Source organism: Hermetia illucens, chromosome 6 (genome assembly GCF_905115235.1).
Source record: "Hermetia illucens chromosome 6, iHerIll2.2.curated.20191125, whole genome shotgun sequence".
Classification (NCBI taxonomy): Eukaryota; Metazoa; Arthropoda; class Insecta; order Diptera; family Stratiomyidae; genus Hermetia; species Hermetia illucens.
In genome coordinates, this window is record NC_051854.1 from 103,223,570 (window position 1) to 103,249,316 (window position 25,747).

Below are 25,747 nucleotides of genomic sequence, written 5' to 3' on the forward strand. Positions count from 1 at the left end.
CTATAAACATACATACATTGCCCAAATAGATTCTTTCGTTTGTTGAACAATGAATAGCCTTTGAATTTAGAGTTGGCTCTTCATGCATACTCGGAAACAGCTAGACCTATTATCACGAAATTTTGTGGGAGAAGGTGGTTTATAGAAAACTTTACATGTAGCAAGCGAGGCGAGTGAGGTGAGTTTAATGGGTAGTTCCCCATACATGACCAAGGACCGTGAACGTTGTCATGTGGAGTAATAAATCGAAGGACTCAGTTAATAGTTTTCTAGACCAACCCAACTTGGAGAACTCGAGAGCCTTTCTCCTTCCAATATCTCCTCAAGTATGCCTAATAATAGTATAGTACTATATGTTAGAAATTTACTGGAAAAGCTTTTTGAGTACACAGGAGACGTAAAAAATTTTGCCACAATATAAACTATACTATTAACAAAAACTCTAAGAATGTTAGATTCTGTTTAAAGTGAATAGTCTACCTTACTAAAGGCTCATCTATGTATATGACAAGAGCATTCTTAGTGATCGTAAACTATGTAGTAGAGGATCAATCTATGTAGAAAGTCAAGTCCATTTAATAATTTTTGTCGCTTTTTTATTGGAATAGTTGCTCCTAAATTTCGAAAATTTACCATATTTAAATGGATTAAATCGGTTCATTAGATTCTTCTCTGTGCTACCCCGGGCACCAAGAAAACATGTCAGATTTATGTCTATCACCGTAGTGAACTGCGAATTTACCGGTCCGAACGACTTTCACATGACTTCGCTAAAAGAAACCAGGATTTATAGACTAGGTATAATAGATTAATGGTCAGTTAGGATTTTATGGTTAATAATCACATTTAATTTTAATTCTCGAAACTGCATGTTGAAAATCGGGTGTCACCACAGCCCAAAATCAATCCAACGAAATTCTTTAACATTTTCACGACTTATTCAGAACATATTCCTACGGTTCGCAAACTAGGATAATTGTGATTCATTGGGTCGTTTTTTTTTTTGGTAATTAAAGAAGGCGGGAAAAAACACCAAAATTTACAAAAAAAAGTTTAACAAGGCAGCAAAAATTTTTTATTTTTTTAAGATGAGCAGGACGCCCTCTAACGCTGTATAATTTGCTCTGTACTTCAATAATTAACTATGACATCGGGCTGGAAGAACTATTACGTTTGTTTAAGATATTAGTAAATATATGGTGAAAAATTCGTATTTGTATGTTTATTCAGTTCTTCACAAAAAAATCTCAAAAAAAGCGAAAAAAGCGGTCTAAGAAAAAAATTACCAACTACATGTACGTGTGCTTTGTTGGGAGTAGTTACTTGCTACACAATTCAGGATATTATATAAAACACCTACTTTGTCTATTTATTTTTATGAATTTGCGTTTGCTTCGTTAATTTTCACAATAATCGTAAGACATGGGTAGGTGGGATCAGAAGGTGCATATCTGTATAAAAGACCCATTCCTATAAATTGCCTAAAAAACCGAGAAAAAATTATTGTGATAGCCCTGCGAAAAAAAATAGATCTCAAAATGCTTCCCTCATGCCGATATCTGCTCAAACAAAGATAAAAATAGTATATTGATGCATTTTAGAAATTTACTGCAACCCTCTCAAGTTTAAAGATAAAATTACACGATCTTGCAATAATATTGGCTATAATATGAAGAGGATGATGCTGAACAACCTATAGTAGATGACAGTTGCCTCTTTCACGTGAAGTTAATGCACAAATAGTCTGGCATACTAAATGCATTTGCACTATGAACTACGAGTTGCGAGCAAAGTGGAACCATTACACCATTACTTTACAGAAGAAACACACAATACGCTGCATTTCTGCTTTTAACTTGTTTTGCGGTTGGAAATTGAAATCGTGTCAGGTTCTAGAGTGCATGGAATTCAACATTACTTCGCCACTTAGACTTCTAATCATGTCACCATGTTTTCCACTTTTAGCATTTTCGTGGTAATATTTTGCAGAGTCATGCCAAGCATCTTATAACCTAGTCCTCTAATCTAATTCTTAAGGTGCGCTACCAATCTCACTGCAGAAAGTAGAATTATCCTACCTGAATCGACAAAATAATTCCCTGCCAACCATTTCACCGTTTCTCCTAGTTTGAACTTTGACTTTCTAATAAAGGTATCAATATTTTAGTTCCTGAATATTGCCTTCTGGAGTTTCAAATAAAAGGTCTCGGCGACTTTCTCAATCTTACCTCAGTTTTTCATTAGTTACACAGTAAAAGAGTGAAGCATCAAAAAGTACAAAGTTAAAGTGAGCTGAGACTCATTCTCAAAAATTTCCTCGTTAAAAAGTATCTAGAAAGTCACAATCTTGCTAAGTGTCAAAATACATATCCTTACATCTATTCGAATCAAATTTATTGTCAAATCCCATAAATTTATCCAAGTATGAAATGTTAGCGCAATATACATATATAGACTATAATATCGGATTCTTGAAAATCTGAGGGAATCCTATTATCAAAAAAGTTTAGATGGTCAAATTTGTCACTGTGAATTTAAAGTATCCTAAGACATCATAGAGTATCCATGTCAGTGAATACCACGGTGGGAGTATTCTTCTTAACTTCAGAACTCCGCTCAAGCGAAGCTCGTTGGTATTTAAATTATCGACTATAAATTTCCAAAACTAGGTACGTCGTCGTATGAAGAATCGCTAATTCTTCATAATACACCATACCCAATTCTCACAGCATTTACGGAAACCTAGATATGATATTGGAAATTATTATAGCTAACCTCCCGCTACCCCCAAAGGTTACCAAAATATGTGAATTTACGTTATTAGTGTCCAGATGGCTCATGTGGTTAGAGCGCTGCGCTGTCGTAGCGGAAGGTCGCGGTTTAACTCTCACTGGTGGCAAAGGGATTTGTTATAGTAACTGGATGTCGGATACCAGTCGACTCAGCTGTGAATTAGTAGCTGAGTCAAAACATGGTAATAATCTCGGAGGAGCGCAATGCTGACCACATTGCCTCCTACAGTATACTGATGTTACGGTCTTGAATGGAGTGCTCTATTGCACTTCAAGACTCCGATCGAATTGAATTGTTACGTCAACGATTATTATTATTAAGTTTTTTTTTGAATAAATATCACTAAGAGTTTACCTTTATACCTTAGATTGCATATAGAGCCGTCCTTATGATTTTTTTTTTCATCAAATTCATGGAATTCTTTCCGTCACCACAAATAATATGAAGAAAATTGATGCATTGGTTCTTCAATTTTCGCTTCCACAGTCACTCCAACGGAGGTTTGCATACGAGATGTCTTCATACTATATTATTGAAGACCCAAGCTTGTGAATTTATTTATTTCCAGCTGGGCGCATAATGAAACGGATGAAAGGATGAAAGCTCAATACATAGTTATGGAAACTCGAGTAAAGTGCAAGCAAAGTACAAAGTGCAAACCAAAGTAACAAATAGAGGAATTAACTATTCTATCCCTGCTGCTTGAAGAATGGTCGCCACCACTGAAAATAGCACACGGAATAGTTTGTATTCACTGGCTAACACCTGTGACTAGCGAGACCGTAGCAGAAATCTCTTCATGTGCCATGATATTTTTAGGAATCACGATCGTGATCTTTGTTCCAATCTCCTAGAAATGAAAATTTCCACTATTGTCGCTATATGTGCTGTTTTTCATAATCCCAGTTGGACACTCCGTTTCCGTGCCAAGTAACTTTAATGTTTGATATATTTTCCTGATTTCTTTTTCTCCTTTTCATACACTCTTTCCAAATGAGGACAGATAAGGGTTTTGCTACTTCCCCTATTTTTCCTACTGGCATACATAGAAGAACAAAAAATGTTCCACATTGTTAAATGATATGCCGTTTCATTGAGCTTTCGTTGCCCTTGAAAAGTGCTCTACTTTTATCCCGGCAAATATCAACCCTCTACAGATTTTTCTTAGCGGAAATAGAATTTGGTTGATATAATCACACAGAAACGACAATTTTCAGCGTGCGAACAGAAAGCTCAGAACGTTGATTCTCTGTGTGCTCGTTTTTGACTTGCTTCTCCTCAGAGAATGAACATGCCGCCTTGTAAATAAATTTTCCGAACCGCTTAGTAATTAGTTGAACCTATTTTCGGACGCTGCCAGTTTATTTTTATCATTCGCGTAATCTCCTCACTATTATCATTGGCCAAAATAGAACAGTTGCCAGCATTTTTCACTGCACAGTAAAAATAATTGGTTTGCCCTATTCATCGTCTTCCGATACAGGTGAAAACTGCTGAAAAACAGGTGAGTATTTGCAATTCTGTAATGACGTCAGACAATTGAAATTGCGGGTGTATGTAAACAAACTAGTGAGCATCGATCAGCAGCCAAGAAACACAAGAAAGAAAAATTCTTGTATGTATGAAAATTGTAAACAGGTTCTGTTTACGTCGTTGACGATGATTCCGATATCTTGCTCATACGGAGTCTAAATTTGGTCATGTCTTTGGTCGACGGTAGAATTTGAGGATTTGGAAGATAGTGCTTCCTTAATTGGAAATTGATATAGATTTCTTTTTCAAAGCTTAATTAGAATTCATATTGTGGCAGATTTTTTTAAGTGTTGGGAATACCAATCGGTCAGTGGCTAATCACCTTTGAATTTTAAACTATAGTGCAGAACATTATAAATTAGTTCCACGTGGCTTATTTTCAAGAGATGATAGGACATCATTTCGTTGAGTTTCTAAGACCGGGAACAACTAAATCGTTCTTCAACACGCCTCCAATATAGCAAATGTTTAAAATATAATAGTGCAGCATTCCGATTCCTATTCGAGTTGCACCATCTTTTCATCGATTTCAAAGCCGCCTATGATAGCATAGCCAGGGTAAAATTATACACAGCCACGAGAGAATTCGATATTCCGACGAAATTGATAAGACTGACTAGGCTGACCCTAACCAATGTGTGAGGCCAGATAAAAGCAGCACGATCACTCTCAAGACCATTCGACATCAACAACGGTCTACAATATGGGGATGCCCTATCATGCGTCCTCTTTAAGTCCACCCAACTACTGGCCTATGCTGACAATATCGACATCATGGGAAGAACGACCCGAGACGTACAAACTGCCTTCATTCAGATCGAGCAGGCGGCAATTGGCGCGAGATCTCGGGCTACACATTAATGAAGGCAAGGCAAAATATATGGTGGCAACGTCAGCACCGAAAACCAACCAACCTACAACATCAAACCGCATTAGTCAAACGGAAATAATAAAGGTAGGAGACTACAACTTTGAGACCGTTGGTAATTTCTCCTATCTAGGGTCGCAAATCACAACAGATAACAGCTACGATGATAAAATCCGCGCCCGGTTGTTGGCAACCAACAGAGCCTATTTCAACTTACAATCACTGTTTCGCTCGAAACGTCTCACCATATGGTCAAAGCTCTTACTGTACACGACAATGATCTTGCCAGTGCTCCTGTATTCCTCGGAGACTTGGGTTCTTAGCAAGAAAAATTACAACTCTTGGCCGCGTTCGAGAGAAGAATCCTCCAAAGGATTTTTCGCCCGCTACATGAGGATGGACGATTCTGTAGCCTACATAACGACGAAATCTATGAGCGATACCATGACCAGGTCAGGTCAGGTTATGGATAAAATCCGGCTCAACAGGTTACGGTGGGCGGGTCACTTAATTCGTATGGATGGGGATGATCCAGCTCGGAAAATCTATAAGCCTATATGGGCAATATCTATGGTAGAAAAAGAAGACGAGGCAGACCCTGCCTGAGATGGAGCGATGGCGTAGGTCAGGACGCCAGACAGCTTTTAGGGATATCGAATTGGTGGACCTCGGCGCAGAACCGGGATGTTAGGAGTTCCTTATTAAGGCAGACCTAGACCGGATACCGGTTGTTGCGCCGTTGTTGATGATGATGATGATCCCCATACATGCAAAATGGGGGTGTAAATCTTTTTCACCAAATATAGCCATGTGGGGTATCAAATGAAAGCTCTCGGTTACTACTTTCCGAAACTAGTTAGTTTTGACATTTGTTGGAAAGATGGGGAGTGCAGGAGGTCGAAATTGATGATTTCTTTAACGAACCCATTCTCAGAAACTATCCAACTGCAAAATCTGAAAAAAATCAAGATCTGTTTATCCGAGTGTAATTATGCGGTATTTCCAACGATTAATTATCTAAGATAATAAAAAACTTGTTGTTTCTTTTTCGTTGGTGTGGATATTTATTCTTGCAAATACCGATATTTCGGGAACCACTTGTTCCCTTCATCAGCGCTAACAAAAACTTGAATTGTTAGCACTGATGAAGGGAACAAGTGGTTCCCGAAATATCGGTATTTAGAAGAATAATAATCCACACCAACGAAAAAGAAACAACAAGTTTTTTACTATTTCGGGTCAAGATCTGTTTGTAAATGAGCAGTGCTATTTTGGCTTCATCAAAATGGAGAATTTTGAGCACATTTGGTGACAAGCTCATTCGCGACATCGTTGAAATAACAGTGAATGAAATCGGGTTTGCCAAGAACTATGAAACTAGCGACACAATATATGTTCCGTGGTTATTCGTGGAGAAATACGACGAGAAGCATCCCCCTCGTAACATTCCATCACTGGATCTAAAAAAGAAGTTTGACTGTACCCCATACAAATCCATGTGATATGCTTTGCGGGAGCACTCGTGTGTTGGATTAAATTACTCTATAGCGATCCGGTGAAGTGTAGCAAATTATAGAAACTGTTCCGTGTCTCTGTCGGTGTTTTTCAATGAAACGCCTTCTCGCCAGTCCTCTTTGTTCTTGTTATGGGCACTGTCACATGGGCGCCCTATACACTTCTCTATGCAGATCATGTTTTACCAGCGTCTTATAGCAAAGTTGATTTCGACCAACTTAGCCAAAAGTGGAATGATTGATTCATACAGCACCGTCTGAGATTGAAACGGAACAAAACGAGATTTTGGATCCTATCCCAGTGAAACAGACACTATCGCTGTCCGTGACTCTGTCTGATCTGAATCTCTCCAGAACTGAACTATATACCGGTAAACTATGCTATGAAATTAGTTCACACAATAGGACAGTTTCCTTGAAATGACGTTCTATAACTGGCATCTTTTGTAACTGAAGCATCAACGAATATCTCAAATGCAGAATTTATGGCAGTGTCGTCTGACCTAGCGCACTCTGGGGTTGTGAATGCTGGCCCACTATCAAAGACAATGAACCGTGCCTCGCGGTAACGCAGGCAAAGACGTTGCGTTGGGCTAGTGGCGTAATACGCCATGAGTACATCCGAAATAAGGACATCCGCGATTAATATGGGCAAAGTTGCGAGCATCGAAGCATCTTCGATAATATGGTTATACAATTCGCATTGAGGAGGACTCGCATAATTAACTAGCTAAACTTGGCCGGAGCATCGAAGTTTTCGGAGAACGACCTAAGGGCCCGCCGAAACTACAATCGCTTGATACCCTAGATTGTGAATTGCGAGCATTTCGATTTCACCAGATCAAGCCTATGACTGATAAAAATAGCGCGATCGATCTAGACAAGCCGGCATCGCTGCCGAAGAGGACAAAGGTTAAAGAAGAAGAACAAATATTTTCAGTATATATATTGTACGAACAAATCATGTAATATTTTGTCCTTGTGGTTTGATGTCGCTGTTAGTATAGTTCGTTCTCAGTGGCAAGGTAGGTTCAGTCCTGAAAACGTAAAAAAATTCTATCTACGTTACAAATATTGGACGATGAAGTGGAAGCATATTATAAGTTCATTAAAGTTGAAATGAAGAAATAAATAACAAATAAAAAAACCTGGGGAACTCTTAAGATCCACCACGTATGAGTTGTTGAAAACTGTGAGGCCACAGCTGAAAGGAACTAGCTAAATTCCAAAATAGATTCATCAAAGATAGCCATTAGGCTCCTGTCCTCCAACTGATTGGTTTAATTCATTTGCTTTAATATACAGTAGTAAAGCATCATGGCAAGACGCATGTTGAAACAATGTTCTTAATACATAATGCATAAGATTCAGGATAGCAGATGGCCCAATGTAGGACCAAGACATTCCAAGGTCGCCTCATTATATCGGAAGGTAAGCGTGTATCAAGGGGAAGGACAATTTGTGGTCAACATTCCCACGTATTAGCGAGAGTTTTCATAGTAGTTCGGTTCTTTGCTGTTTACTTGTTTTGCGGTTCCTTTACACTCATAAAAAGTAGTGCAGGAGATGCCAATTATGTCTATCCTTTTTCTTAGAACAAACACCAGAGAATGAAAAAGAAATTTTCTAACGCTCTGCAGCAGCCTTCATTTCTATATATCACGACCATGTCGTACTCCCATGGATGTAAAAGAACTCCTCCGCCACGTGACCTTCTACGGTTCTTCTACTGAGAACACCATGCCAATATTAACATTTTCTTATGTTTTATATTCCAAAAAAGTGGAAACTTGCAAACTATGTCAAAATCTGTACGATAAGTCTGCCAAAATTAACTCACTAATGTTTACAAAAAAATTCTAAACAAATTCCTCGGTCAGAGCAAACAGAGATCATTGCCACATTAAACTTGGGTGCACATACACACGTATGTACATATGTACGTAGAATGATGCTAAAACATTTGTTAAAAATAGATTTTCGCTTCATATCAGCTAATTTAAAAATATTCTAAATTAGTCCGAGCAGTAACACCAAGTACATTTGAAAGCGCTAAAGTTGGAATTACAAGGGTCAAAAATAGATTTTGTTGAACGTATACTCCTGAGCAAGCTTAACGTGAAATACTGAGTAAGCTCTTTATTGTAGATCGGTGAAACCGGCAACCTAAAAATAATCACAAAATTTTTCATTTATTTATTCTTGCAAATATGTACGTTTGGTATATTCACTCCGTTCGTATTTTATTTATTAGATGGTGATGGTTTGTCACTGTGATGTTATTGATAAAGATGATGTTAGTAATATTCGCGTAGCTCAGTGTTATTGATTATAAACAAAATTGCAGTTATTCCTGCAATTACCTCATTTTTCATTCGGAACCTGGTCACATGAAGAATCCTTAAATACGATAACCCCTTTAAAATTGCACTTCAAGGATAAAATACACTTATAGTAAAAAGAAGTTGGAAAGTTATATGAAATCTTAATCCAATTCGAAATAGACTAGATCTATGAACACAGATTCAAGTTATTTAATCGTATATATATTTAGGACTTAAAATTATTATTACCATTTGAATATAACGTTATTCTGGGAATGTAAACCTTGAAATTATTTGATTATTTTCGGAATCGCTTGACTATAATAATAAATTTATGACCAATAAATAGTTTGTGTCCATGCAATACAAACGATGCTTTTTCCGAAGTGATTACCGCGGTTTTTCCCTGATTTTTCTTCAAATAATCAACCATGTGGTACTTTTCAATTACCTGTTGCACCACGAGAATCAAGTTGTTGGCTACGTAAACTGCTTTTCACACACCACCAACTCAAACGCCACTCGAATACGCGGCCGTACAGGTATTTTACAGATATTGTTGCACACATGTACCCGTCCCGATCCATGATACATTTTTATTCCGAATCCATACCACACAGGTGAGCAAACATATCCAGTCCAGTCAAAGAGCTCAACATGCAGTCATATATTTAAAAACTAGAATTCATCACAGACCAAGTCCAAAGAGGTTAAATGGATCCCGGCTACGGCCAGTTTACGTGCTTCCAAGGGAATCTGGGTGTTCGCTTGGCCACTCAAGTGACGATCACCGCTTGGAAAAAGAGCAGGACAGTGTGGACGAAAAATGACATGGCACATAGCGAACACACTGCAATTAAATCAAATCAAAAACTCCAAGAACTATTCTTGTGTGGGGTCGTATCTCATGAGACGTGGACCCGGCCCGATGATGATGCAAGGCTCATCTTCACCAAAACGGGTCCATATTCTGCAGACAGCAAGATGGTAAATGCCTCACTCCAAGGGACCCCGCGTCATCGTCATCTCGAATAGAGGAATACCTCGGCCACAGCTACTGACACTGGCTGCTGCGAAAATACGAGCACATTAAAGCCGCCAAGAGCTGAGACGCGTGCCATGTGTCGTACGTGGGTTCACAGGCTTGAGGCCCGGCACACAAGCCACTAACAACACAAGGAAGCACGGCGACGAGAATCACTTTTGGCATGAATGAAATGTGTCGTTCTCTGCTTCACCGCGAGCCACACGAAACACCGTGGGCTCCCATGCAAAACTCATCTCCACACACACGCCGGCATCGCACTCTCGCGTAGCAAAGCGGCTGCTCTGATTGGTGGAAATGCGCTTGCGCGCCTCCCATCCGCCGTGCCAACGACAAAATCACCGGTTGGCCCCAACATGGGGCAGTCTCCTAACGATTTTCGAGCAGTTCGATTGGGACTCGTGCACTACCCCCTTCGCCGCCACGCTGCCGGGCAACTAGCTCATTGCATCGCAGTTAGAGCGGTGTCGGGGAGAAGCCCCAAGTATGGTCGCAAGTCGGGCGCAGGGCGTTCTAGCCCCATCGTCCATGCATCCCGCTCAATGCCGCACACACACACGCCAAACACTCCAATCCACTACCGCCCGGCCACCGTCTTCATGATGACGTCCACCGTACTCCACTTACTCAACACTTTCATTCATAAAAATGAATCGAACGCCAATCTCGTATTTCAGTTGTATTCGAGCAATCGTGTCGGTTAGCAGTTTCCTCGGAAGGTCACTAGTGTTCTTAACCTTTATGAAAAGAATGGAAAAGTGGAAAAATATTTAAGCTGCAATTCGTCACCGCACACCCGTCACAATCACAGTTTCGAAGCGAACCGACGCAAAAGAGAGGGTTTTGCAGCCGAGCTCCTAACAATTTTCTCTGCATCCAAAAAACTTAGTGACAAAAAATACAGTGCCAAGTTGGTGCAAATAAGCATCAGCCAATCCTTACGTGAACTAGTCTTGATTAAAGGATATTTCACCGGTAGTGACGCAAGTCAGTTGACTGCCGATCGTTCACAAGTTGCAAAATAATTGTGCTATGGTTCAAGTGCCATCCGCGCTAAGGAAGAGGTTCGATTAAAAATCGCGCCTAGTGTGCAGTGTTCCCGAGTGAGTCCCTGTGCTGAGGAGGCCGCCTGCACCCTCACTTAGTGAAGAAAGAAAACTCGGTCCACTTCCCTTTTCGAACGCATCCAGGTACGAAATGACCGAAGTTGTTATTGTTGATATACCATATTGCATTGGTTCCTTATGTATACCTTTTGTTGATAGTCTCGTCAGTTTGTTGCTATTTATAATTGTCTGTTTTCTAACTACACCCAAAATGCCACATTGCGAAAATACATGGTGCTGTGACTTGTGAAATCTCCCATTCAGTTATTCCTCGCGAATCGTCGAGTTGGCGTTGTTATTAGAAGTAACATTAATTTTTAAAAAAAAACATCAATAAACTGTGAAAAACGGACAAGCACACCTTTAAAACACAAAATAAAAAATATTTGCCCTGGTCATGCTGCCATCTCATCTGTGATATTGTGTTCAATTATTATTTTGCTGATTTTGATATCATTTTAATATAGTTTAAGATCGATTTGAAGATAATTATAATAACATCAACCAAACAATAACAATATTAAACCCAGTTTATGTTTAATTTGATTTATCGTTGTGCATACTAATCAGCCTTACCAAATGGAAAGTCACTACAATATCAATTTCTATGCTTTACTTTTGCGGAATTAAAACACTCAAAGAAAACCCGGAAGCGTACAAAGATAACTAAACATAAACATACAATTATTATATTATACTTTGTTTCCATTTGATTTCCTCGTGTCAATGTTTCGTTCGTTATCCCTGAACAACACCCCATTCAGAAATGTTGATTCGGACGTAAAACTGACAAACAAATATATAGTCATTGTTGCTAAATCTGAAGTGTGAGTACTAAAATTAAAACTAATAGATATAATTTGATTAACACATAACCTGCTAAAAATAAACCACATAAAAATGTATCACCCCTTTTATGGTGAAAAAGGAACAAAAATATGTTATCCGTATATGCTGCATATAAAGTTTTGGGGCTATAATACTAATTCAAGATTCCGATACTAACAACTTTATTAATAAAAATAATCAATACGTACGCAGCGGTTGACAATAAATTAGAAACCTTTCAGGGTGCAGCAGATAATACTTCTGATATTATTTTGTTAAACAAACTTTAATTTGAATTTTTGTCTGTATGTTTTCGCTTATCTTTTTCAAATACTCATGATACACACTTCCATGTGCTACTGAATTCATTTTGTTTTGATAAAAACAATCACAAAAAAATAATAAGTTCAACATCTTACAAGTTGAATATTGTCCTACTATGAAGTACTGTAGTGACTTTGCATCCGCTTCGTAGAATAATTGTTGATAAAAGCGTATGCAGATAAGAATACGTCAGACTACATAGTTTTAGATATTGTGTTTTGCGATACTCTGAAACATTAGCACAGTTCGAATACATCATATGAGCAATATCTGAGTTGATGATTCTTTTTCTAGATAAATCAATATTGTGCAATAGTTGCAATAATCAATTTTAATTTCACAAAAAATTTGGCTACAACTACTATTTCATGCTACCTATAGTGAATCCCATTGTTCCGAATTTAAAACAATCACAATTAGGATAAAAGTTGACAAAATATAGCCAATAAAAAAAATCTGTCCTTAATGATATGCCTGTTATCCCTGAATGGGGCATAGCGCGTTACCTACGCCTACGTACTATTGTTGACGGTTTGCTGAAAGGGGTTTTAGCCTCCTCCAGTTGAGTTGATAAAACATCAATAAAATACCACTCCATAAATGCTGTATATAAGGGATAATTCCGTATTGCCCAACTTTACCTGATCTCTTCTCAAGACGGACCCCATGACAGGCAGACCAAAGAAACGTATTTAATATCGGTAACCAATGGTGATTTCTCTCAATATTTCCTCGTAAGTATTCTAGGCGTCCTCAGATCTGACCCGCGGGACGATCCCCGATCGTGTTGAGAAATGAACAATTAGTCAAAAACGCGTAAGCGACATAAATTTGCATATATAGACCCAACATGAGTATGTTCAACGACAAAACTGGGAAACTTTCAGAAGAAGAAGAAGAAACTCAATAGAGTAGTGACAAGAATGGCGACATAGAGGTTAAATACAGACAGCGCAGCTAAAAACTACTCTACCTTCGTAGATCATTCACTATATACGGTGTTGCGATTTCCACTACTGAAAGATTCCATTTCTATTAAAATTCGATTAAAAATGGCAAGCGATACGAGGACCGGCGGATAAAGATCACTGTCATATCAATCAATCAAATCACCATTGAAACAACGCGTGAATCACTATTACTAACCTCAAGGAAACATAAATCGAACCAAGAACATGATATATAAAGCTTCCGCAATCAACAAGTCTAAAAAGCATGCCATTATCACCGATCGCTAATATCTAAGCAGCCCATTATCGAAATATCAGGCTGCGGCTGCGTCCAAAAGATAGCTAAATAGCCAGGTAATGATTTAAAATCCCGTATAGACTAAAAAGTACTGGCAGCCTTTCTAAAACCACCAATGGCTCTTTTTATATGTCGAAAGCTAAATCTGATTAAAATCGGTTCACTGTTTCGGTATCTATCCATCTTTCTGTATGTCAGATGCATTTTTCTGAGAAACGATTATAGCTATAGAGACGATGGGAGCTGTGACATCGTTCCACATTGAGTTTAAATCTCAAAAACTCAAATCCGATATCTGCTCGAATAAAGTTAATAATATTTTATTATTATATTTGTAAATCTTCTGAAAATGCCCTTTGTTCATTCAGTAATCATTCATTTTGCAAAATCGCAAGCCATGGAGCACCATACTGAAAAGTTTCTCGGTAATCTCACTATAATCAACAAATGTATGATAATAATAATCGTTGGCGCAAAAATCCATATTGGATCAGGGCCTTCAACTGTCCTAGAGCACTTCATTCAAGACCGTAACGGTACGCTAACGATATTGATCTGAACACGGAAGCTGATGAGAAACGAACAAAAGACCAGTCGATACAACGATAGTGTGATATTCCAGATGATCATTTGAAAGCCTCGCGACTGCACCCAGATTAGGCCTTTGACAGAGTAAAGTGGAGTAACCGATCAAGACGAGCCGCTTCTAACGGTCTTGCATGAAGTGCTTTAACACGCTTCAAGGCCCTGATCGCTTATTATTATTATTATAAAAACACTTCTCATCGGTCTTCTCGATATTGCTAGTAATGACCCGAAAACAACATGTATTTATTCTATGCCAAGGTCTTTAAGGTGTGTTTGAGCTAGTCAGATAACCCAAAATCGCAAATGGGTGTCATTTGCCCTTTTTAATTATAAGTTGGGAGCACGTCTTAAATAAAGTGAATCGGAACCTATAAACCGGACGCTTGAGCTATGAAAGATTTTGTGTACGCGTAGATGAAAATTTGATTTTCATTTACACAAAGAATTGTCCTGGAATCAAGTAATTTCATAGAAAAAATGCAAATTTTATCTACTGTGATTTTGAGAATAATAGCAGGATTTACACCAAACTTTCCAAAGAGAGAAATCCTCACATATCGCTTCAATCATACCCAAGTGCGCGACCAATTTCGTATCTTCGAGTATTGAAGGCGATCCACAATGTAGCAACAGGGCTCACGAAAGCATCGTTTGATACGGGTTGAAAGATCGATAATAAGAACAATTTAACTCTCAGTAAAACATGCACAACTCCAAGCAAAGTCAAAACTCGAAAGGTTGATATTTTATTAAGGAAACTCCATTCTTAACAAAAAGATAGACAACAGAAACTGATTCACCTTCCTCTCTTAAATCAATGGAAGCAACGTTTCTAACATGAGGAGCGAGTTGTAGTCATGCGACATAACTAAGATCATATCCAAAACTTTCAACCAATGAACGTCAGCGCTTGCTGCTTGCCTTCGGGGGATTTTAGACTTCTTCTTTCTGTATTACTCAACATTTCTCGAATACACGCATTATCATCACAAATCCAACTGCAAATAGCTGTTTTTTGCACAAGCATAAAAGAACAATGCTAGCTCATATGTGTCTCCTTGATGCCACTGGTGATGGGGTTTACATTTTTCACCCGGTATGTAAGCATAGTTCCTATGAGCATGATATCCATCCGGGGTGAAACAACGCTAAAAATTTCCTCTGAACTAAGAGACCACAAACTAAAGTTGTATTCGGAAACTATAGCCTACTGCATCACAACAGCATGGTAATCTGAATATTCAGACTGTGTTTGGTCATCTAGTGTTAGACGAACCAACAGGGTATTGATGCTCCATTTCTGATACCCTTGCAATCGAAAGCAGTCACTCTGCGTATAAATAACACAATATCAGAAGGAAAAATTGATGGGGGAATTAATCAAATAATACGGTGACATAAAAAATGATTAAGAATAATGGGGAAGCAAACACTAACACAAGGTAAATGGAAATGGTTTTATCCAGTCATTTAAACATTTAATGCTTAAAAATTATATTGGCTATGCGGTTTCGATCGCAGGGCAGAGGCGATCTCATCAGACGCTGCCTCAGCGCCTCTACCCTGCGGAGCAGCGTGACCGAAAGCGGCAACGGGTGGCATTTGGCTCGTTTATATTGAATTCAAAACCCGCCAAGTGTATGAATTATAACGACCGAAATCGCCTTGTTAGAACCTAAACTGGTTTAAGCTAATAAAAATGAAAATTTTTGCTTGGGATGAGTTGTCCTGAGCCCACGAAAGAGTAGTCCACGCACTGAATAGCAGAAGTAAGTTGCTTCTCAAATATGTGCAGCCCCCATCAATTAGATGGTGGGCACAGGACAACTCATCCCAAACAAAAATTTTCGTATTTAATGCTTATTTTAACCATTGATATATTGTATTCACAGTGTCGCGGTGTAAGTCACATAAACGTTATTAAAAATTTTAAAAATAATAATTCGCTTTGAGACCACTATCAAATTTAAGGAGCATTACTCCAGCCTGCAATTTGTGTTCAGCAGAACCCATACATACATATGTATAGTACCTTCCAGCAATTAAAAGACATAACATTTCCGCAATTCTTCATTAAAATTAAATAACTGTACTGTTAATATTTCGTTTATTGCTTAAATATCTACTACTATATTTTAGATGCATCTCTCTAATTTATCATTAATGATTAGAATGTAACTAATGAATTTCTATACTTATTCCTAGTTTTGAACTTCCTTATAAACCAGATAAAAATAGGGTGGGTGATGCTTCTTGACTCCAGCACAAATGACACAATCAAAAACATATTTAAACACAACAATTTGAATTAATTGAATTTCAAACAATTGACACTTGGCCTTTTTGTGTATATGGAGCGCATTATATGTCGAGATACTTCACCATGTGTCTTTTCATTGAGGGTCTAGTGGCGCATACACAAACGGTTTGCTCGATCGAAGCACTTTCATTTCAAAGCATTCTTTCGTGAACCCAAAGATCATCTTATATGGATGATGACGTTGATATAAAATAAGAGAGGAAGTCAATTAAATGAACTTTGTTTTTCAGTCAGATTTTGGGAATTTGTAAAGATATTGAGGAATTATTTATAAAAATATAAAATTTAATAAAACGCACGCACATTTCTTAAATCGATTCTGGTAATCGTTTTTTTTTTCTTGTATGAGGTGTTATTTTTAAACGGACAATTTCATTTGAAAATTTCATATATGTATCAAGATAGGTTAATCAGAGATCAGATTTTTCACCATCGCTATTCTTAATGGCAATAATTGCAATACTAATTGGTTTATTCATTGTATTATTTATGTCTATTTATACATTTTTAGTAATATTAGAAAACATTATTGAAGCAAAAAGAGGAGTATTGAATATTATGTTATCTGATTTACAGGCGGCGTAGCCCCTGGAACACCATCAGCGGCCATGATCATGGAAGGACTGGAAACCCTAGTGGCGCCACCACATCACGCATTCCTCCTTACCGAATCTGCGGCAGCAGCACATTTTAATGTGCTCAGCTTTGACACGTGTCTATTTAAAACAGCTGCCCAAACCACTGGTAGTACACCAACGGCAACCACAGTATCAGCTCTAGCACAGATTACACCTACAGGGCTTTCATCACAAACTGCAGCTTCTCTTCTGCATCATAGCCTTTCACTGAATAATAACAATACGTCAAACAACAATAATAATACTAACGCTAATAGTGCGTCTATTAGCAGCAGTCATAATAGTAATACTACAGTCAGTACAAGTACGAGTCAAGCACATTTACAGCAAACCAGCGGAGGAAGTAACAATTCAACAACCACTATAACATCAAGTGGACGCACGTCTACGACCCACCTGAGCTTATTAAATACAGGGGGGACAAGTGGAGGAAGCGCAGGTTCTGACAACGCAACTGTCACGCAATCCTCATCAGACGCACAAACAGGTGATTTGAATACACCAGTAACAACAAGTAGTGATATACCAACATTTTTTGGGCCATCAACGGTTGTAGAACCACCACCAATCACTGGTAAGTTTGCATACCTCCTTCATACCCAGTTTCATATTAAAATGCCACAAAGCAGACGACGCTGTGTAGTATTTGCCTATCAAGAGTTTCTGCAAAGACATGCCGACAGTTCATTCATTCTAGCAAGTTGGATTCTGTAGAAGTTCCCTATTCTCCTCACGGAAATTTACACGATCATTCTTCAAGTACGCATTACTTCCTGCAGGACATATGAACTTAAAAGCTACAAGGCAGGAAAAAATGAAGTTGAATGCGCAGGAAAAAATACCGATATATTTGAAAACCAGTTTGCTGCACTGGCTGTTTATATGAGGATATGTATGTGGACTCATGTTTTTAATGTTTCATTGTCAGCTTTTCACTGATATAACAAAGCAAATTTTAAATAGAAGTTCTGACATAAAAAATAGGTTGCCTTCATATCAAGTAATTCCGTTCAGAGTAGAATTAATCCTTTATTTAGAGAGCCACTATTGCTAATATATACATTCCATCTTGTACTCCAGAAATACAATCGCATTAGCACGGCATGCATACTTCAATCTCCAAACTGGTTCTGAGGGCAATATAGCGGGCGAATAAACCAAATTCCCGTCCATCCTATATTGCAATGACATAATTCCAACAAGAAATGTGACATTCTTCAGCAACAATAAATCATGGCGTTGGGCTGACGGTTGTATGGTGGTGTGGTTCCGAAAATCAAAAAGAAAAAAAAACAATTAGCAATGAACATGATGCGAAAAGAGATATATGTATGTAAATGCACACAGCAAATCCAACTTGCCTGTGAACACATTAAAAACATACAAACACCCTTCTTGCACAACTTAACGGCCCAAAATATCAACTTATTTTGTCAAAGTGCCATCTTTTAAAATTCAAGATTTTAAGAAAATTCCGAAATTGGCAGTGAATATTTCATTGGCAATTGCGCGTTCATTCAGTACAAAGTTTTGTCTTTCCTCCATAAATTCCAAGTTTGACATAGCGCCGACAATTTATTTGGGATATACTAGAGAAGAGGAAACATCAACTCGCAAATTATAAGAAATTATGCTTAAGTACATGCTGGATTTGGCAACTGTCGACATTTATGGCTTTGCTCATGAGACATTAGCTACACTGGCAATATTAACTGGCCAAGGATATATAACATTATCTAGTTAGTTCCTTACTACTTGTTCATCTTTCATACTGCGAAGGACGAACACGATAAGACTGAACAGTGGAGAATCGGAACTATAAATCTTCTAGTAAATTTCAATGTGCTTAATTACAGAAACTCCAATGCCGTATGCAAATAATTAATGCGTGCCAAATGAGATAAGAAATGCAATCAAGAATCAATTGCAATTCACTTGCCCAAAAATGTTAGCTTTTGAACGTCTCCTCCACATAGTAATGTATCTTACAAGATGACTTGCTGCTTTTTACATCAGGATGTGATTAAATTTAAATATTTGTCTGTGAAGGTAATCAGTATTTCTGTCGAAACATTCTGAAACAGTAGATTGATTGGCAATGGCAAATTCAATAAGCACGGCGAATGTTGAGGCATTGATAAGGTCCTATTGCAAGATATAAATAGCATGTGCTGGTTGGACCCATATATTCCCACATCGTTGTAACGATCCGTTTGCGTACATGCAGTTATCGTCTGCTTTGCTTGGGGTTCATTACATATATATGTATAGAAGAAGGCGCTTTTGAATTATTTAGATGAATTGTTTGCATTGGTATTAAGCAAACCTTATTTATGTGAATAAATAGTGTTAGTAAAAGATGTAAACTATCTATTTTTCTTCAGGTTCAATCGAATCAGACGATTTATCGTTGGAACCACAAAATACCTCAAGCCCGTGTCGCAGCTTGTGCAGCCCGCTCAAGGAAGAACGTAGCACACCAACACTGATCGTCAAGGAGGAAACAAGTAATAATAGTTGTACAATGTACCCACACCACACGAGTAATAATAGTCAAAATGCTGACAACACAAACACACATAATATGCAACACCACATCAACAACACCAACAGTGGCCATCACCACCAACAACATCACCACAGCAATCATCAGGGCCAATCTCACCAACAACACCACAACTCCCATCACCACCACCAACATATTCATCACTCTCTACATCACAATCACCACGGCAATAATAACAGCCAGCAGATACATCATACACAACACCAACACCAGCACTTGCAATTGCCACAACAGCATCAAAGTGGAAAAATATCATATCGTGGAATTTTCACCACTACAGGTAACCCCCCAATGGGTGGCTTAGCCGTATCAGGTGGACAACTAAATTCACCACAATTAAGTGTTTTGCCCGGCCCAATATCACCTCCTTCCGCTGGCTTGGGAAGTAGTTGGGGTCTTCCAAGTCCAGATAAAACCCTGTTCCAGCCGCCTATGTTCAGCTTACTAGGACCAGGCCCCCAGAGCTCTTCACAGGCCCACTACGCACCGCAATCAACAACGGCCAACACCTCACCTCATCACATGCATACTTACGCCGAAGATAGACCACAACATGTGGAACTGCTTGGATTAAATATGGACTGCTCAAACATAATTCTGAAGCAACCGCCGCCCACATATGGTAGCGCATGTGTTCCTTCATTGGACATGCAAACAGTAACTGCAGCAGCTGCAGCACAATCTTCCCAAGAACTGCATCAATACAGCCGACAGCAACTGTCAGTGACTACACCGAAGTATCAATGGCTGGATTCACCAGCAGAATATGGTAGTCCGCAACAACACTCCATGGTAGTACCTGGTCCATCGTCTACTTCGTCTGCGAGTACGCTTATACCAAAACAAGAAGCCTACAGTGAATCTGTTGGCCACTTACAGTCCTCTCAACAGTCATCGTCTCAGTATAGTCCAATTGTACAATTAGCAGAATACAATCCGTCAACTAGCAAGGGACACGAAATTCTTTCGCAAGTCTATCAGCAAAGTGCCATGCCGCTAAAATTGGTTCCAGTGAAACCAAGGAAGTACCCTAACCGGCCAAGTAAAACGCCCGTCCACGAGCGTCCTTATGCCTGCCCTGTTGAAAACTGTGATCGTCGATTCTCTCGATCTGATGAACTCACTCGACATATCCGGATACATACCGGCCAGAAGCCATTCCAATGCCGTATTTGTATGCGATCTTTCAGCCGATCTGATCACTTGACAACACACATTCGGACGCATACCGGCGAAAAACCATTTTCCTGCGATGTCTGCGGACGAAAGTTCGCCAGATCTGATGAAAAAAAGAGGCATGCCAAAGTACACTTGAAGCAGAGAATTAAAAAAGAGAATAAACTAAGCCAACAGCAACAACAACAGCAAGCAGTCGCAGCAGCAGCTGCCGCCGCAGCTGCCCAACAACATCACCAGCAACATCAACAGCACCCGGTTGCCAGTCATCACATGCTTCACTCAGGAGAAATTTCTATTGTAACTACGAGTACAACTAGTTTGTAGGCCCCAGTATCTTCAACGTTTGGTGCAGTGCAAATGGCTTCTTTGCACTCCCTTAATGCTGAAGTAATTCAAGCATTCAGACAAGAGGTCGAAGGAGAACGATCCCAGCGACTACAGGAGCCATCACGAAATAAAAATGTTCTTATTGTTCTTTGGTTACCCTAATGTGAGAGCGTCAAAAAACTGTTTTTTATAGAAATTGTCCATCGGAATTATACATCGCAAATATTTTTCGAAATCCACATGACTCAAACGACTGAATAAGAGATCGCTCATTGCAACGAGGTGCAGTCAACATTACATGACTTAATTAATATTAGCCTGCGCTGCCTTGACGGACTGATTCTATGAGCCCTAATCTTGATTATAATAAGCTCAACCAAATAACTCAGTTTAATTTAAAACTCCCTTTATATCTTCTTTAAACAAGTAGATACAAATTTACGTCGGGTAATATTTGCCCAAAAGTTCCATTTCAAAGTGAAAAAAGTGGCTTCCTAAGTCAGCGTGCCTAATCACTCATAAACGAACAAAAGTAAGGAAATTTGCAGTTATTGTGAAAATGCAAATTACCGAATTCAAATGAATGTCCGTCGGTGCGTTGCTACTATCAATAAATCATGTTACAATTAGTATGTGGAATTTATGAAGTTTTGAAAATTACGAGCAATGAGAATACGCTAAGCTGTGAAAATGGCATTTCTCTCGGAGCCAAGAAATAAGATATACGGATAGCTGTCAATGGTCATACGTAACTACGTACATTTTCAAGAAAAAAAAATTAATTTCTTTAATCAAATCATGTAAAAATATCTCTAATACTGTGATCTCATATGTAATTGTATATTTAAGTATTTAATTATATATCTAACAATTTATTTAAAATGGTTAAATGAAAATACTAAAATAATATATGAAAAAAATCAGAAAAACAACTGAAACAAAAAAATTAACATAATATACAAAAAACGCAAAAACTGAACGAATCTGTAGAAAATTTTGTTAAACGTAAAATGTCGAGGAGAGTATTTAGTGTATTCTATTATATTTATTTTTTTTTTCTTTTGTAAAATGAAAATATTTCTTAACCTACGAATTTTCTATTTTTCTCAACACAGTAGTGACAGTTTTTGTTTTTTTTTTATGCAATTATGGCGAAATTATGAAATTCATTTCGTTTTGCAAGACATCTTCCTTATACGAAAATGAAATTATAACGAAAGGACACAATATACATATAAATGAAACAAAACATCTTTTTAAAAGATATGCAGAATAGTATACAATAGGTGACAATTGACAATTGCGTTCCGATCTTTTAGAGGCAAGGCGTGTGAACGAAAAAATTACACCTATAACTGATGATTTAGATTTTATGCACGGAAAAAATGGAAGAAGTCCACGTGGTGAAGATAGATTTTTATTCTTTTGTTCTATTTTTGCGATTCATTTATGTAAGTTTGATATGAACAATAATTATATCGAAATGAATGTTTAACATTTTAAAAAGCTCATTTTAATAATAATTTATATTTTATTTACCAGGACGTTGTCTTTTATTTTGTTCCTTTTTTCACGCTTGCTAGTTATTTCCTATATTATTCCAAGTTGATATTTGTTTGATTTGGCTTGAAATAATCAACTGCGTAGCCACACTGGAGAAAAATTAAAGAAGACATAACCATTGATAGTTTTTAATTAAGTTGGTTAATGACTACGAAAATGTAAACAGGCAATTTATATATGTACATAACTCTGTGTCCGCTTCGTAGTTGAAACATCAGGCTGATGCAATGCAATGTCACGGTTCAAATCTCACTGGTGGCAAACAAATTTGCATCGTGCCTACAAGTAAGAACCAGTCGCCTCAGTTGTAAATGAGTACCTGAGTCAAATAAGGGTAATAGTCACGGGCGAGCGCAACGCTAACCACATTGCTTGCTAGTGTAAAGTTATGGTCTTGAATGAAGTGCTCTCCGCCCGTCAATGCCTAAATCCAATTAGATTGCCATGCCAACTATTACTACAACAGATTTGTTAGCACTGATGAAGGAAACAAGTGGTTCCCGATATATCGGTATTTACAAGACCAATAAATTAACACTAGCGAATACAAGAAGCAAGTTTTTATTATTTCAAATTATTATTCATAATTCTACTAATTTTGTCACAAAAAAATGCCTCAATAATTTTTCTCTTTTTAACAAGATATTGATTTGAAATAATAAAAACTTGTTTTTCCTATTCGTCAGTGTTGATATATATTTTGCAAGCATCGATATTTCGGGAACTTGTTAGTACTGATGAAAGGAACAAGCGGTTCCCGAAATATCGGTATTTGCGAAATATATATCAATACTAGCGAATAGGAAAAACAAGTTTTAATTATTTCAATTAATTAATCGCTAGAAACACCGCGTAATTACACTCAGAGAGATATTGATTGATCATTAGAGAGAAAACTCGATTATACTAGTTGGATATTTTCGAACGTAGGTCCTTGGAAGTTTCATGAAGACGCACATCCCTAAACTCTACATAGAACGGCTGCACTTGTAAAGAAAAGTTTGAGCTCCCTTCTATCGTCCCATCTAGACTTAGAACTATACACCATACTGTCAATTGAACCAATATTTTATCTCCAAATCCTCTTCTTTAAATAGACCGACATGATAAACAGTTTTGAATAGTCTGCATGCTTTTCTTCGTGTTTGTGAAGTGTAAAGTGGCTGAATATATAATTTTGCTCTGAGGTAACGTAAAACCTGAAATATTAAGTGTCTACTTTGCTGGCTGGTGCACTAATTATTTATCTGAGCGTAACCAAGGAATGAATATTCGATAAATAGAAAATACAAAAAAGAAAAGTTTGTGATTATGACTTAGGTATGAAAATACAGATGTCTTTAAATTGATCTTATTCAAACAGGTTCTAAATGGCCTTATCGTAGGTTCTTTTTCAAGAAAAAAAGAAAAGAAGTTAGAATCCTTAGAATACAAATTTTAATTATATGTAAAAGTAGTGAAACACATATTCGACGATCACGTAAAATACCTCATGGTATTATACCACAGAAGTGAACTTATATTTTGAACGAGATATATTTCATACAAAATATTTGCTAAGCAAGATTAATCATAAAGTGGAAAGCTCATTCGGATAAGGACCGATTAATGTGACACAGTGTATTTTTCGAATAATCCTTCTAAATCTAATTAATACTTACTCCAAACGGAAAAAAAATCAGATGGAAATTCTTAGTAATCTAATCAGAGGAATGGTGATTTTACCTAATTTAAGCAGCTGATAGAAGCTATTAAAAGTAATTTCTTGTCAACATTTCTAAACTTTGGCGAGATAAATGATTTTAGGTAGTGAAAAAAATTGAGTTCATTTTAAAGTAGAAACTGTCTAAACTGCTATCATTAAATGAATTGAAATAATACTGAATTTACAACTTTACAAATCGAGCAAAAACGTCGGCCTATACATTTTTAATTATCTGTGCAACTAATTATAAACAGATCCCTTTTTTTAATTAATATGCATTCAAGAAACTATAGAATATATTCAAGAAACTAGGAAATATATCATTATGCATATACATACTTCGAATGAATGTGGGAATGTATCAATAGAAAATATATTTCACACATACCCATTTACTGTAAGTATACCGCATATTTGTTAAAATTCAAAAATATTAAAAATTACAGAAATATACCTTATAAATGTTGAAAGCATAATATTGTTAAATTGTGCAATATGCGAATGTTGTAATTGTTGATGAGAACTATTTATATTTACTTCTTTTCTATTCTATACCTAAAATAAAGTTTAAAGCCTACATAATGATATATGTATTCACATATGTATATGTCACACCTACTAGGTTTACTCTCTAGCGTTTCTAAACTACTTTAAAATACAATCCGACTTTTTCAACTTAGGAGTGAGAATTTACGAAATAAATGTAAAAAACAAAATATTTAATACATTTTTTAAAAAATGTTACGGAATATTACTTGCCAAATCTAATTAATTGTTCACAATTTCATAATGGAACAAGCAAATTTAAGGCAACTCGTACATATAATACAAACATTTAGATAGGGAACGAAATATATTTACATTACTTAGATATACGATGCTGAGCATGAAATTGTGGTTACTGCTTTCCACCATCCTCTTTTTGGCGGTGAAATGCGTACAATTCCACTGAATTATAATCTCTGGCTCAATCAATATATTCCATGAAAAACTGGTAAGTCTTTTTTAAATATAAGTTTTATCATTGTTGTTGTGCTGACTTATAAACAAATAAAACAATAAATCTTTCAGAAAGAAATAAGTTGTAATTTTTTTTTGTTTGGTAGAAGGACAAACTATCTCGGAACGAACAAGCGTTTCGAGAATTGTCAATCTAAGATAGCTTAATTTGTTTATCTCATCTTACGTAATTTCAAACTACAGTTCCGATAGTTCCTATATTTTTTAAATTTAATTTGCAATGCCGCATATAGGTTTAAAAGGTAAATCTGTGTAAAA

General features: G+C 37.3%; 2 protein-coding genes across 4 annotated transcripts in view; one reads left to right on the forward strand and one right to left on the reverse strand.

The window, feature by feature from the left end:
- LOC119659018 overlaps positions 1 to 10,171 on the reverse strand; it is a 172,087-nt gene extending 161,916 nt beyond the window's left edge. The window contains exon 1 of the mRNA XM_038066912.1: positions 9,484 to 10,171. The gene's annotated coding sequence lies outside the window, so the exon portion shown is untranslated. The remainder of the gene's footprint in view (positions 1 to 9,483) is intronic.
- LOC119659017 (mucin-5AC) overlaps positions 1 to 22,743 on the forward strand; it is a 62,603-nt gene extending 39,860 nt beyond the window's left edge. For 2 of the 3 annotated variants that reach the window (XM_038066908.1, XM_038066909.1), the window contains 2 exons: positions 17,068 to 17,703; positions 19,514 to 22,743. In XM_038066908.1, coding sequence (XP_037922836.1) covers positions 17,068 to 17,703; positions 19,514 to 21,198 — 2,321 coding nt within the window. In that variant the 3' untranslated portion in view covers positions 21,199 to 22,743. The remainder of the gene's footprint in view (positions 1 to 17,067; positions 17,704 to 19,513) is intronic. The other variant, XM_038066910.1, reaches the window with a different exon arrangement.
- The last annotated feature ends 3,004 nt before the right edge of the window (positions 22,744 to 25,747 follow it).